The sequence below is a fragment of the Mizuhopecten yessoensis genome, unplaced genomic scaffold, assembly GCF_002113885.1.
Source record: "Mizuhopecten yessoensis strain PY_sf001 unplaced genomic scaffold, ASM211388v2 scaffold4033, whole genome shotgun sequence".
In the NCBI taxonomy this organism is placed as follows: domain Eukaryota; kingdom Metazoa; phylum Mollusca; class Bivalvia; order Pectinida; family Pectinidae; genus Mizuhopecten; species Mizuhopecten yessoensis.
The window spans coordinates 1,619,559-1,635,040 of NW_018405342.1; the positions used below are offsets into that span (position 1 = coordinate 1,619,559).

General features: G+C 36.1%; 2 protein-coding genes across 7 annotated transcripts in view; one reads left to right on the forward strand and one right to left on the reverse strand.

Annotated features, from left to right (window-relative positions):
- LOC110448440 (ras-related and estrogen-regulated growth inhibitor-like) overlaps positions 1–3,650 on the forward strand; it is a 31,287-nt gene extending 27,637 nt beyond the window's left edge. Inside the window, exons 2-6 of one of the 2 annotated variants that reach the window (XR_002462726.1) lie at positions 40–170; positions 944–1,131; positions 1,755–1,878; positions 2,627–2,996; positions 3,039–3,650. Coding sequence is in view for 1 of the 2 variants with exons in the window: in XM_021494684.1 (XP_021350359.1) it covers positions 40–170; positions 944–1,131; positions 1,755–1,878; positions 2,627–2,770 (587 nt within the window). In the remaining variant the exon portion in view is untranslated. Of the gene's footprint in view, positions 1–39; positions 171–943; positions 1,132–1,754; positions 1,879–2,626 lie in introns of both variants that reach the window. The other variant, XM_021494684.1, reaches the window with a different exon arrangement.
- Positions 3,651–5,720: 2,070 nt separating this feature from the next.
- Positions 5,721–14,151, reverse strand: LOC110448441 (ankyrin-3-like). Of its 5 annotated transcripts, none has more exons than XM_021494688.1 (2): positions 13,808–14,151; positions 5,721–8,473 (listed from the first exon to the last, which is right to left on the reverse strand). In XM_021494688.1, exon 2 carries the CDS (start codon positions 8,458–8,460, stop codon positions 6,448–6,450), a length of 2,013 nt encoding a protein of 670 aa, XP_021350363.1. In that variant the 5' UTR covers positions 8,461–8,473; positions 13,808–14,151; the 3' UTR covers positions 5,721–6,447. The 5 variants fall into 5 exon arrangements, with proteins under 5 accessions (XP_021350363.1, XP_021350361.1, XP_021350362.1 ...); XM_021494686.1 differs by having other exon boundaries at positions 5,721–8,476; XM_021494687.1 differs by having other exon boundaries at positions 13,804–14,151.
- Positions 14,152–15,482: the final 1,331 nt, after the last annotated feature.

A 15,482-nucleotide genomic window follows, 5' to 3' on the forward strand; every position in this document is an offset into this window, starting at 1 on the left:
ATAGCTGTAAATTAATAACAAATGCTTTTATTTTTGCAGCTTTAGTCGTTCGTTTTCTGACCGGAAGATTCCTTACCGAGTACGCGCAGTGCGATGAAATGGCGTACGAAAGAAGCATCGCATTGGATGACAAACAAGTGTCTCTCAAGGTCATTGATGTTGGTGGCAAGGTCAGTATAGAGGTCATTGTAAAAATGCCCAATTGAATAAAGAATAACAGGTTTTGTTTTGATGTTTAATGTCACGTTTTATGAAATATAATGTATTTATAAATGGGATTTTCTAACCTCGTTTTACTCGTTTAAAATAAAGGTGATTAAAAATCTATTAGCGATAAATAATAGATTGTTTCCCCTTACATCTTCAATGGTTGAATTATAACCAGGGAGGTCGGTAATGTGACATGTTGACACGGTGTTTATATTTTCAGACAGATAAGGTCAATGTTCACTTTATGACGTCACTTCAATTGTTACATCAAAATACTCTCTGTCAAATGCAGTACTTTTCTTTTGACGATTTGCTTACGCCCCGTCTTGTGTAATGATTAACTTATATAACAATTAATGACTTTTCGATGAATATGTGTATTAACCCTGATTTTGTCATGGTCAATATCGCTTTCTAAGGTCCATATAGCCACATATTCACCTAAACGAAAGTCCTTAATTGATAATTACAGCCTCATTATGGGTGGAGAGCATATTAGAGTTTATAGTATTCCGTGTCGAAAAATATGTTCAGTCTACTCTGACATTCAAACCATTGTTCGCGTTTAACGGAGTTTCCATCTCATAACTTGTCCAAAAATAGAAAACAATTCTTTAAATAATGTGTATTACAAGATATTTTCTATCTGTGATCTACATGATCAGTTGTATCTTTTGTGAAGTTTTGACACTTCGTTAATGACAAAAATGTATTTGGTATTACATCATTACAGAACATAGACAAAAAGTCGGGTTCAAAGGAGAGTCTCCAGAAGATAGATGGCGCAGTTGTTGTATACTCCATCACCGACCGCCAGAGTTTTGACGTGGCTGAATCCGTCGTTGATTGGTTGAGAAAAGAACGTAGTTCATGCATTCCAATTGTATTACTAGGCAACAAATCCGACCTTGACCACGCGCGGTAAGACAATATTAAATTAAAAAAATACGATTTTCAATTCAAATAATTATCAGACCATAGGTATGGGGTTGTGATCATGATGGCATTACATTTGTGACGTCATAATCATAACGTTGGAGAAAGCTGGGCGATACATGCTTTTGGTCCTTCCATTTATTGAAAAATTGAAATTTAAGAAAGAGATATAATTTGGGATTTGAACATATGGTTATTATAAATAATAAATAGAAAATAATTATTATAAATAAGTATTGAACTATATTCTGTTCAAAGTTAAGGTCCTTTAATTTTAAAAAGGGCTGCAGACAATTGTTCATAATGTGCTACATCGCATTTTTCGATTTGTAGACGCCTCCTGTTCAGAATTATATCAGACTATAACTTTATGTAGAATGCATTTTGATTCATAAATAAGAGTCAGTGCCACTTCTGTTTAATTTTCAGCAGTTGAAGCGATACCTACAAAGCCAGGTCACATATACTGTACTTAAATATTTACTCTGCTTTGTGGTAATGCTTGTCTTGTTTATGGACAAGAGGTACATTTTTAATGGTTAAATGTTTTACTGTGATAAGGTATTTATGTAGAATATTACAAGATTTATGTAACTTTTCAAATCCAGGGCGGTCTCTAACCAAAAATCCGAGGACATCGAATGGCGAAACACTGGGTACATGCTTTCCGAATGTTCTGCGTCATCAGATTCCGAAGGAGTGACGAAGATTTTCCACATGCTTGTCCGAAAGGTAAATATTGGTAACTGTAACCGTCACAAATGTTTTTCTCCAAACAAACGAGAGTGTAAATCTCGTACAAACCCATAACTATATAAATAATATAAGACAGCTAATGGCTATTAACGATACAGGCATTCACTGACGTGTACACTTGCTCTTCACCCTCCCATTGAAATGCATAGATAATACAAGTGTAGTGAGAATAAAACATCATTTGGTCAGGTGACTACTGTTGTGACGTCGCCGCTTTACACAATATACTGACTTCTACAAGAACTAACGAACTTACGATTTAAGCAACAAATTAAGATGTAAAACTTAAATGAAATGTAAATATAGATAATAGTTGTTTTAGCAAATGATGTTTTGGTCTGATCGAATGCATTGTTATTGATGACGTAATAACATATCGCCCTTCCGGATCTTTAGTTTATCAGCAATAGCATTATGCTTTAAGTACCAAAAAACTATTTTCGAAACATTTTTATTTTTTTATTTTAACTTTTATTTTCATTGAGACCTATATGACCTATCTTTGTGTTTGTCTTCAGGCTGTTAATCTCGAAAGTAAAATTTGCGCTAAGCATAAGTGTTCATTTGCACATGATTTCTTGACACGAATGTTTAGTTTTTGCGTCCTTCGTTGTTCGATTTCTGGTTGGTTCGACAAAAAATATACGCGAAAGACATGTTATGAGAGCAATGTTTAATGTTTGTCTCCAATTATTGTTATTTTTTAATTTTCTATCTCGTTCAGATACTGGAAAAACGTGACACGCACATCAAAGCCCAGAGGAAGTTATCATTATCGCACGCACCTCTGGGGTCGCCCAAATTGATCAGAGCTCACCTTCGTAGGAGATTCAGTGTGTTTACCCGGGAAAGGACTTCAACAATGTAGCTGTATTGTATAAACAACCCTGGCTTCAGATGTGAGAGTCTTTGGAGTCACAGAAGTATATCTATTGCTCGCATATGCAAAAACAGTGTATCTGTAAGCAAATGTCAGGCCTTACAAAAGATAAGATAAAGGAATATAGATGTAAACTAATTTATTTACTGAATAGAAGATTCTGCATCTCTGTATCGTCTACAAATTATCTATCAAGGACAGAAATGCATTGATTGTCAATCGACTTTTGTAACGTGATTTTGACCATTTTCAAGAGCTCAATATAAAGCACATTGTAATTGGAAGAATAGACACTCACAAAGCAACTGTGTATTGTGTGCTTTCTAATTCTTGTTTTGTTAGAATCGTTCTGTTATCAATAATATTACAAACACGTCGACATAAAATAGAACAAAGGCGTAAACAGTAACTGTAACGGCCATGGAGAACGGTTTATTTATTGGGGATCAACAATGACAATGACTGACCTACAAGAAGTGTCCATTTGCAATCAGCTGTTGTTACTTGGTAACGTCCAAACACTGAGAAACATGTGTAAGGTAGGAATGGAGATCTATCAGGAATAGCGGTACCAATGTTTTCAACCTTTCCAAGAAATAGTGACATCCTTATATTGAACGGAACATTTGTTTGTGTCAGCAATTATAGAACGAGGTTCAGCTAGTTCAGTGTCTGTCCGGTGCGCATTGCCTCTTCACCCCCGACCGTACAGGGGATGGGCAAGTCAGTCAAGTGTGAGGAAGAAAACATATTTAAGCGTGTTTGCATGATATATATATCAGTATGGAAAAGACATCATTCGACTATTATCTTATTGTGTGTATATACAGCATATTATACGGACTCTCTTGGAGCGATAAGTGTGTGGTGAACACGTTCATTTCTGACGACTTACCTGAAGTGGATAAAGATATACATATATTGACTTTTCTGTGATAAAATGGCATCTGACATGGAGGAATGATGCACGGTTTCATGTGTACATGTACATAGTACGTTAGCAGTCAAGGTGTGATATGAACAAAATATTACCAATCGATTATGAAGGGATGAGTAGAAGTACATACCAATCTTATGATGTCATGATTGTAACTTGAAACAGTGGACATTGTCAGTGTTTCTGTAAATAGATTTGGTATTTTAAGAAATTGTTAGTTTTGATATATCAGGACGTATACGAGAAAAGAGACTTTTTGATCGTTTCATGGGAGATGTGCAAGTTTAAAATAATGATATGGCTATTGTGATTATTATTCATTTGGAAATAATCTTCTCATCTTTGTACACATATTACTGCGCCATCGAGCAAACCGGAAGGGAACTTTTCCATGCCACTGTTTTTGCTAATTCAATAACACTCTCGTTAATAAAATAATCACTCATCAGCTTGACCAAAATAACCGTATACCGGTATCCTCACATACGTTCATCACTAACTAATACAAGACAAGCGACATAAAAAATGTAATCATATTATAACGCGACCAGTTTGTTCATTTAGCTGCAAATGTGATATATGTGCGAGTTTTCTTACTTTTTTTACGCCTTAAATTTATTAAAGTATACATAATTCTAATAATATGATATACGGATTTAAGGATTAAATTCTTTTGAAGATGCTGTCAAATACGATACAGTAAAAATTGAATATTCAATTTTCCTACTTTCGCTTTTATACTATTAAAATGCATTTGTGCTGTGCATATTTAACGTAAAAAAACCTCCCACCATTTTTCGGGGAATAAAATTAAGGCGTTATATGGAATTTTTATTAATGTCACTTTGTAAACTTAAAATTTAACCATTAAGACGAAATAACGAGGTTAATGAAGCAACGGAAAAAGGCATATCGAGATTTTACCGTATATAAGCGAGGCGCATACTATCGAGATTTTATTGTTTATAAATGGAATGGCATGTCAACATACGTGATAGATTAATTTTCATCACAACCTGGTATTATGATCAATAATACATTACATATTATGATATCGCCATTTGAGTTGTCTCCCTTCAAGAGGCAACAGAATACACACTATAAGAAATGTTTTGATGTAAATAAAAAGCTATATTTTCATCATCATTGTGTCATTTTTATTGTTAAATGTATGTCTATTCTAACAAAATATGTAGGTATACAAAACAACTGGTACATGTAAAGGTGTAAAACAGATCGACAAAATCGATATTTGAGATATTAATTGAACAACATTATGTACTTGAAAATTATCACGTTGTTATCGCCTGGCTGAGCAACAATAACAAAGTTCTGTTTCATTGTTGGCATACTACTCACAAACAACAAGGCTATATAGTAAATGACATAAGCAATGTGTGAATGAAGCCTTTTGAATATACCTACATGTATAATCTACCAGTTCGTTTAAAAGCCAGATATGAACTTTAATTAAGAGTAATTGAGCCTAGTCCATCGATTTGATAAAAAAAATCAATGTTAGAAACAAAGTTTCATGTATATGGTTCTGTTTCCTTTTACCAACTTTGACCAATACCGATGTGTTAATAATAATGGATGATTTTAAACCTAACATATCATATGGAAAAATTGTGCATGTTTCATGTTTTCAAAGCTAAATAATTCAAAATACAATACATACGTCGCTTCGGCGCAACAATTATTGTTTATAAAAGGTTTATGGCGAGGACGGTTACTTCGTGTGTGACACAAAACCCCTTTTTATATATCTAATATTTGTTTGTTATTTAAGGAGTGTACTCTAAATAGTATGATGAGAGTACACTCTGTTTTTTGGGGTTATAGCTCCATAACATTTTTTTTTTATTCAAGTCAATCCTTATAAATTAATCTACTTTACACAATCCCTGTGGAAATCCACTTTCATTGATGGACTCTTTTCTCTTAGAAATTATTACGCCGCTGTATCAGCAAATCAAAAGCGACGTTACAAACGGCGACGTCATTTTTTTTACTTTATGGGCTGATAACATAAATTGTAAGCCAATGAAAATGCTTGTTACAAGCAAGATGAAAACAGTGACATGAATATTTGTTAAAGAAAATCCCCTCTGCGTACAAAGATGGTTCATTTACACTTTCAACATGTCTAAAATCATATGTCCCAGGTTCAAGAATATGATAAGCTTATTTCGATATTTGAATTCACAGAAATCATATGAATGGTTTCAAAACAGTCGTTGTTTGCAATGTTCTGAGAAACAATATTATTGAGGTAAAGTATTATTTAAAGATAATATTTTTCATTTCAGAAATTAAAAAGGTTCCGTTCTCGATACATACATCTTCCCTTTATCCTTGGAATATACCATGACAAAACTACAGGCCCTGTACACACCACCTTACGGATGGTACAAGTAGGATAGTTAAATCCTTTGATGTAAATCAGAAGAATCGCTCGATAGCATCTGCAAAAATGACCGGCTTTGAAGTCGGGTGTTGCTCCTCTTTAATCTTTAAATCACAGGTTTCAGCTTAGTGATTGGTCTGATTTGTTTATGTTAGCAACCGATCAAAAAGCTAGCTGCGTAATTGCTGCCTTCTGTGTTGCCAAGGTATTTGTATCAATAGCGGAAGCCGTGATTTCAAAGATAAATATTATAAGGTATCAAAATTTCCACATTCTGTCACTATAGTCACGGTTGAATCGTATTCAGCAAGTCCAGTCCTAGGTCAAGTTTGTATCTTCCATTTGAAAATAGTCCAGACATCCGAATTCCTGCGCAACGGATAATGCCGTCTGCCCGGTTGTGTTCTCTCTTGCTTTATCACTCCTCATGTTTATTAGTTCTTCTACGATTTCCTTGTGCCGTCTGCTCGCCTTGGCAGCAGATCCAAGGGTTTTCTTATCGCTGTGTATGATGTTCATCATGTCTAGGTTCATCGTCAGCTCACTTGAGTATAACCAAGGTAAATGGATGTTCTGCCTTAGATACAGGATCCCGTTTGAAGCAGCGAGGTGCAAAGGAGTATTTCCTAATGTATCGACCATATTAACGGACGAATCTTTCGCGAGTATACAACGTATTGTTTCCAAGTCTCCGCTGGCAGCTATGTAGTGAATTGGATAGATCCCACAGTTATCGGGAAGCGAGATAAGACTTCCTTTCGACAGAAGGAGTTGTGCTGATAAAAAGTTCCCACTTTGACAAGCATCGTGGATTGGCAGATTCCCTTTCTTGTTCTCGGCGTTAACATCACATCCGTACTGAATGAAATAATCCACCATGCTTTCTCTGCCGAATCTAGCTGCGATGTGAAGCACACTATCTCCCTCGAAGCCATGGACGTTGGGATCTGCTCCTCCTGATATCAAGGCCTGCATAGATGCGTCCTGACCATGCTCTACTGCTACTAACAGAGGAGTGTTCCCCAAGAATGGAAAGTTTGCATCCACGCCTGACTTCTGCATTTCTAGAATTTTCTTCACGTGTCCGTTTTTAACAGCTAGTTGTAGTTCTAATAGTCTGGTTGGATTGGTTTGACAATGATTCAATCCAAAAGTTAAAAAATGTTTTATCGATGCACAAAGTGGAAGTGTATGAACCTTTTGAATAATTCTTTGACCAAGACTGCGTCTGACTTTTCGCCTAGATATCCCTTGCAGTGAATCAGGCGATCTGTCAAGGCAAAACTTTGCAACGGTGTCCAGATCACTGTGAAGACCATTGTCTCGAACGTGGTCATCCATTAGTTTTTTTAGCTTACCTTTGCAGAGCCTAAAGTGGTCTAAATCACTCAACAGAAGTTTGAGTAGTAATCGACGTTCCGTCGACGTCGCTTTTGGAGACATTTGCGATGTTGTCATACCTTTCAAAATCAACGCTATTGGTCCGTTGTCACTGTCAATTTCTGGAAATATAGTATGAAGGTCGCACCCATAAGATATCAAACAGGACGCGAATTTGAAATTCTGACGTCCTGGCGATATGGCTATATGCATCGCTGTCAACCCGTCGTTATTTCTCAACGCCATATCACATCCGTTCTCGGCTAAAATACAGGCAGACAGAAGTTGATTTCTCTCCACAGCTAGGTGTAAGGCGGAACATCCACACCTGTCTTGTAAATTTGTGTCACAATTATGTTTTAAAAGAAGACTGAGAAGCTCTGTCATATCGCAAGGATGTCTTGTACAAAACGAAGACGGGATACATTCCATTAATGGTGATTGGAAGTCCAGTGCCTGTTTATTGACGTCACATCCGTTTTCCATTAAAACTTTCGCAACATTGAAAGATTTATTCGAACAAGCCCGAAGTAAGGGCGATTCACCGCGTTTGTTACATAGGTTTACATCCGCTCCCGCTCTTATCAAAGCATCAGCCACCTCGGCCGCGTCGTACCAAGCTGTTGCCCCAAGAGGGGTCACTCCTTCAAGGTCAGCCTGATCCACGTGGACTCCAAGTGTCAAAAGGTGGTTCACAATGTCAATGTTACCAAGCTTGGCGGCACAGAATAGAGGAGTCCTGTCAAAGTGATTCTTTGAATTTGGGTCGAATTGAGAACAAGACAAAAGTAAATTTACTATGTCACAATTGACGTTTTGCTGATCCAGAGCGAGGCTAAAAGCGGTGTCACGACAGTAAACCTTATTCACGTCAACGCTATTGGAGGTCAATCTGCGGACAGCTTTGACGTCGCCGGCTCTGATTTGCTCGTGAAGGCACTTCACGTCCATTGTCACCAGTCTCCTGCTGAAACCAAGCAAACAAATAATTTTGATTACTGTAAGAAGAAACGACATTGAAACTCAAAAGTGAAAAAGTAAACAAAAAACAAAAACAAACAAAAATAAGAGCCAAACAGGCTAAATTCAAAAGGAAATTTTAGAGATACCTAGGTCTGGCAGTGTGTCACAGTTGTTGCTTCGTGTGTGACACATGGCGTTTTCCATCACGTTAAAGCATTCCATAAAACATGGAATATGGAAATTCCTTCTATTGATCACCACTAATTGTTGCAGTGAGTGAGTATACTCGTCTGGCATCAAGCTGTGGGCTATTGTCTTCCACACCTTGGGCAGTACTCGATAAACTGTTCTAATTCTCAAACCGAGATTCTGTGTACAAGCCTATATTCCTGTTCTGGTGATAAAAATAAATAACATTTTGTCTGCGGTTTTGGAGAGAACCGAATACCGTTTTCAATTTTCAACGCTTGGTTTTATGCCAGTTACAAGAAAGTTTATTTGACCACAGAATCCATGTTTGAGTCTGAGAACGGTTTCTTGATTACGGGCTCGGTTTTTCCTGTAGCAAATGACTTACTGTCCCAAAAGACTGATTTGTGTGTTTTTACACTTGATTTCACCGACACACTGTCCTATTCAACCAAGCGATTCAGGTTGTTATGTAATTTGTAAACAAACAAGTAGTTCTATAGTTAAAAGTCCAGTGAATATGCTCGGTAATAATTATGCTACTAAACAGGAGTGCCATAAAAAAATGTATAGCAAATCAATAACGTACTAGATACGTAGTACTACATAAACAACTCACGTACACCTATCGTGTTCAATTTCACTTCAGTTTATTATAAAAACAGTACAGCTTATATGAGTAAATTATAATCATGTATTGTTATTATCATTAGGTCCGTGTATCTTCTTCAAATTAACATTATCGGTATTTTCACATAATGTAGTTTATAAAGCAAAATACTACGTTGGAATGATAGTCTGCCCAGCTGTAGCATTTATTATGTCTCGTTCGAGCCCTGTAGGCGTGATTTGCAGTTGCCAATCACAATGCAAGCATGTTCTATTAATTAGTCAATATAAGGTCACACATTATTGCACTGATAAACACGACTCATGTAATTAACAATTAACCTGTAACTCTATAGCGAAGGATAACGTAATGGTACTCGTTAAATTATAAGTACTAATGAAAACAATGGCAATCACGAACACAATACACGGTTTATAACTTCCTACCTTGTGCAGATCACGGCGTTACAAAAATAAGCATCCTGCTTTGAATAGAACGCTTCGTCAACAAATAACTGGAACAACAGGGTTTTATAAACAAATCAGCTTCCGTCTTTGTGTAGAACACTGCGTAACCAAAGAAGCTCCTTTACAACACCACGTAAAAAATAGGCTGCGTAAACAAAAAAGCTTTTATAGAAAACCAAGTAATCAAAAAAGCTTCCTACTTTGTGCATGGCACTTGTGTAAACAAATAACCTCCTATAGAACACTGTGTAAACAAATAAGCTCCCTACCTGGTACAGAACACTGTGTAAACACAGAAGCTTCCTACCTGGTACAGAACACAGTGTAAACAAATAAGCTTCCTACCTGGTACATAACACTGTGTAAACACATCAGCTTCCTCCCTGGTACAGAACACTGTGTAAACACAGAAGCTTCCTACCTGGTACAGAACACAGTGTAAACAAATAAGCTTCCTACCTGGTACAGAACACTGTGTAAACACATCAACTTCCTACCTGGTACAGAACACTGTGTAAACACATAAGATTCCTGGCTGGTACAGAACACTGTGTAAACAAATAAACTTCCTACCTGGCACAGAACATAGTGTAAACACATAAGCTCATATATAACACCAAATTAACAAAATAAGCTACGTAATCAAATAAACTTATGCAGCACACCGAGTAATCAAATAAGCTTCTCACATTGTACCTGGTACAGAACACTGTGTAACCAAACCAATTAGCTTCCTACCTGGTACAGAACATTGTGTAAACAAACCAAGAAGCTTACTACCTGGTACAGAACACTGTGTAAACATATAAGTTTCCTACCTGGTACAGAACACTGTGTAAACAAACCAATAAACTTACTACCTGGTACAGAACACTGTGTAAACAAATAAGCTTCCTACCTGGTACATAACACTGTGTAAACACATCAGCTTCCTACCTGGTACAGAACACTATGTAAACACATAAGCTTCCTGGCTGGTACAGAACACTGTGTAAACAAATAAGCTTCCTACCTGTTACAGAACACTGTGTAAACACATAAGCTTCCTGGCTGGTACAGAACACTGTGTAAACAAATAAGCTTCCCACCTGGTACAGAACACTGTGTAAACAAACCAATAAGCTTCCTACCTGGTACAGAAAACTGTGAAATCTAACCAATCAGCTTCCTCCCTGGTACAGAACACTGTGTAAACACAGAAGCTTCCTACCTGGTACAGAACACAGTGTAAACAAATAAGCTTCCTACCTGGTACAGAGCACTGTGTAAACACATCAGCTTCCTACCTGGTACAGTACACTGTGTAAACAAATAAGCTTCCTACCTGTTACAGAACACTGTGTAAACACATAAGCTTCCTGGCTGGTACAGAACACTGTGTAAACACATAAACTTCCTACCTGGTACAGAACACAGTGTAAACAAATAAGCTTCCTACCTGGTACAGAACACAGTGTAAACAAATAAGCTTCCTACCTGGTACAGAACACTGTGTAAACAAATAAACTTCCTACCTGGCACAGAACATTGTGTAAACACATAAGCTCATATATAACACCACATTAACAAAATAAGCTACGTAATCAAATAAACTTATACAGCACACCGAGTAATCAAATAAGCTTCTCACATTGTACCTGGTACAGAACACTGTGTAAGCAAACCAATTAGCTTCCTACCTGGTACAGAACATTGTGTAAACAAACCAAGAAGCTTACTACCTGGTACAGAACACTGTGTAAACAAACCAATAAGCTTCCTACCAGGTACAGGCTTGTTCTCGTTTCCCCCACTTTTTAAAATAACATGGGGGGAAGATTGTTGTTAGAAGGATTATAGTCTGTTTCTAAGTAGTATGGGCAGTATTTACCTGTGGTTTTACCTGTTTTTACTTGTGTTGTTACCTGTGGTTAACCCTTCTATCTAAGGTGGTGTTTTATCATATTTGATTAAATAACACATTATAAAAAAAAAATCAGATTTGTAATGATAAATTTTAAAAATCATTTAAATATTAATCATATATATAAATAATATGGCTTGATATACGATACTCTTAATTCTAAAAAACACAGGACACATAAGAATGAAATGAAACTCATCCTCGACATCTCCAAGATCACATAAAGTACACAATCTCTGGTTTCGAGGCACTGCATTATATCTACCTGTCTCTATATTAAGGTTATGTGCTTGCAATCTATGTTTCGCAAGAATACATTTATTTCTTCTAAATAGCGGTTTTGTAAAATACTATTGTAGATCAAAACGGTCAACAATGTGTTTATACAACAAACATTGTGAAGATGTCTCGAATATGTTTCTCATTTCCTGAATAAAACTATCCTTTATGCGTTGTATATATAATAATAAAAAAGATTTCTCATTTGGTACACATTGTGCCAACCACACATCTCCAAAACCCAACGTACACAAATCACGTCTCAGATGATAAACCCAATTTGCTTCACAATTTGGTTTCCTGTTATAAAGCTCTAAAAGTTCATCGTAACAGGCCCTCAAAATACAGTTATTAGGCTTTAATATTTGCAGCCAGTACTTTACAATGGCAATCCTACGCTGTATATGCAAAGGGTAACTCCAAGTTCAAAATAAACCATGACATTATTTACTGTTTTCCAGACACCCAGTACGGTTTTCAAAAATAAATGTATTTTTTCAATCTGCGGTGCAGGACTATAACCCCATACTTCACACCCGTAATTCAAAATACATGATATATAAGTATCAAATAAAGATAACATCTCTTACATTTGGGATAGATAACAACAAAAATGTCTGCCTCTTGGCTGTTGGACTTGAACTTTAAATTGGAGATATGATATACATTTGAGGGGGCCAATTTCAGATTGCTACTACTAAACTTTACTATTCTTAATATGTGAATATTGGTAATGTATTTTAAAATTGTAATAGATTGTGAACTCTTATGTAGTGCTGTTATATTCTATATCATCTGTTTAAAAGTGTAATGTAAATATTTGACTGTAAACTCTACATATGTATAAGTATAAAAAATATATCGATTATATATAAAGATATTTGAACCCCAAAAAAGTATTAAAACCTTATTTTTACCCAACAAAGCTACAAGTCACACAGGTAACTTTCACACAGATAAGTTACCTGTGGGGTAAGTATGAAACAGACTATAATTGGTTTGCCATTGTCTTCCAACATTTTCCTTTGTTATATAAAAAGTGGGGGAAACGAGAACACCCCCTGGTACAGATCACTGTGTAAACAAACCAATAAGCTTCCTACCTGGTACAGAAAACTGTGTAATCTAACCAATCAGCTTCCTACCTGGTACAGAACACTGTGTAAACAAACCAATAAGCTTCCTGCCTGCTACAGAACATTGTGTAAACAAACCAATAAGCTTCCTACCTGGTACAGAACACTGTGTAAACAAACCAATCAGCTTCCTGCCTGCTACAGAACACTGTGTAAACGCATAAGCTCATATATAACACCACATTAACAAATAAGCTTCTACAGAACACCGAGTAATCAAATAAGCTTCTATAGAACACCGAGTAATCAAATAAGCTTCCTACACATATAAACTCATATATAACACAGTGTAAACAAATACGCTCCCTACCTAGTGCAGAACACTTGTGTAAACAAACCAATAAGCTTTCTGCCTGGTACAGAACACTGTGTAAACAAATAGACTTATTGTCTTGAATAAAACAATCCTCCTTCCTTATATAGAACACCGTATACAAAAATGAACTTTCCACTTGTCACATGACATTGGGAAAAAATTCATACGATTATTCATAATATTTTGCGGTTTACGATGAAGTTAAACCTATTAATAACTTTGAGTAACAATGAAAGGAAACAACAATATCCGTAGTAGTGTAAACTCACGGGTTTCCGGTTTCATTGGCTTGTGTGTATAATGCACTGGATTATTGGCGATGATTTGCACCAGAGTGACACAGGTCCACAGCAGACTTAAGTATATAATTGAATGGAAATAAAGAATTCTTTAAGCGCACATCGTCTTCACAATCAAACATCAAAACTTACTCACGAATTTCCTGCGGCTGTATGTCCTGATGCTCACCATTTGACCGGTTATTCACATCCCTAGTGGTCTAGACACAATGAAGACGTCGGCCAGCCACCCGTGTCATCTCGGTAGTATACATACACGTCTGCTGTAGAGCACACTAGTATACGTCGCCATACTGTACATAAAAACACAAGTATATATGACGTCAAATTGTTTCATCTAGGACCGTTTCACCGGTACACCTTGATTTCTTTTCTCTAGGGAGAATGATCCTTTCTGGTAATAGTTAAATCTAAATTATGAACTTTCATCAACAACACACATGTGTTGTGCATAGATCAATGTTTTTTTTTATACAAACTGTGCATTCTATACGCATTTTTAAAAACCACCCAAGTGAGAAGACCAACGTGACACTATTTATAAACCAGTAATATAAGGTTACGTACATTATTTAACTGGTCTATAGCTATAGACAGGTGACCTGTAAGGAATATTTTGGCTGTATTTAGTTCAATACTATAACATAAGGCCGTGTGATTTTGTCTTTATTTTGTATTTACCATATACTACTAAAATCATAATTTTTCACTTCATACAACACACGAAAACATCACAATTTTACAGTTCTGCACTGCATATAAATATTATCCATACACAGCAAGACAGTTTTTTAGACGCACACTATGCATATAAAACTGACACACATGTGTGAGCAATTAGATACCGATCATGCATGTATTATTTATTCACATGTCCGTAGATACCAATACACCAATGCTATACAAGGTTGACTACAGCTACACAAGTGTACACGCTGCCCCGTGAAATATATATCTGTTTACATCCTACCTAAAGCACGTTGGGAGTTTATACTGGGTGGTTGTATGATATACTGTCTCGGTTGATCAGTCAAGCAATATTTTACAATACTGATGTAGACTGTTTCATCAGGTATCGACCTCCATTTACGATGAGAGATCACCATCAGATCGTGACTAATGGCATTTCCAAAGTATGTATGTATATCGATTGATATAAAATAACACTTAGTTTCATATATTAAAGATATTTATGTAAATTAACATGGAAACCTATGTTGAAATGTATACATATTAAAATATGTAGCATTAATAATATTCATTTATTCGAACTTATGCTCTTAAAAAATGTTAACGATCTGCCAAAAGGAATGTTGCTCCACTGTATATACAATTATGAGTTTGATGTAATTAAGATTTCACTATACACAAACAAGAAGCCAATCTACAAAGGCCTCACTGTATACAACAAGTGTCTAATCTTAAAAGGTCAAAACAAAGTCTGACACCTTAATGGTTAAATAAGGTTTTACTATACACAAAATTGTATCCAATCTCACATAGCTTCAATGTTCATAAAGGAACCCAATCTAGCTAAGAAGTAGCTGGGCAAACCAGGTAACACTATATACACTTTGTAAACACACTTAAAAAACAAATAAACATCAACAACAAAGTTTCACTGTGCGTAATGACATGTCTAGTTCTATAAACTGTCTATGCTCATACAGACAAACGTCGAGCCTAACAAGGTATCACTGCACACAAAGAAGTTTCTTGTTCAACAAGTTTTCATTCAACATGAAAAGAAATATAGAGTCAAGCAAGGATGTACTGTAAACTAAGACACCATTAAAACATCCTGTAATCAA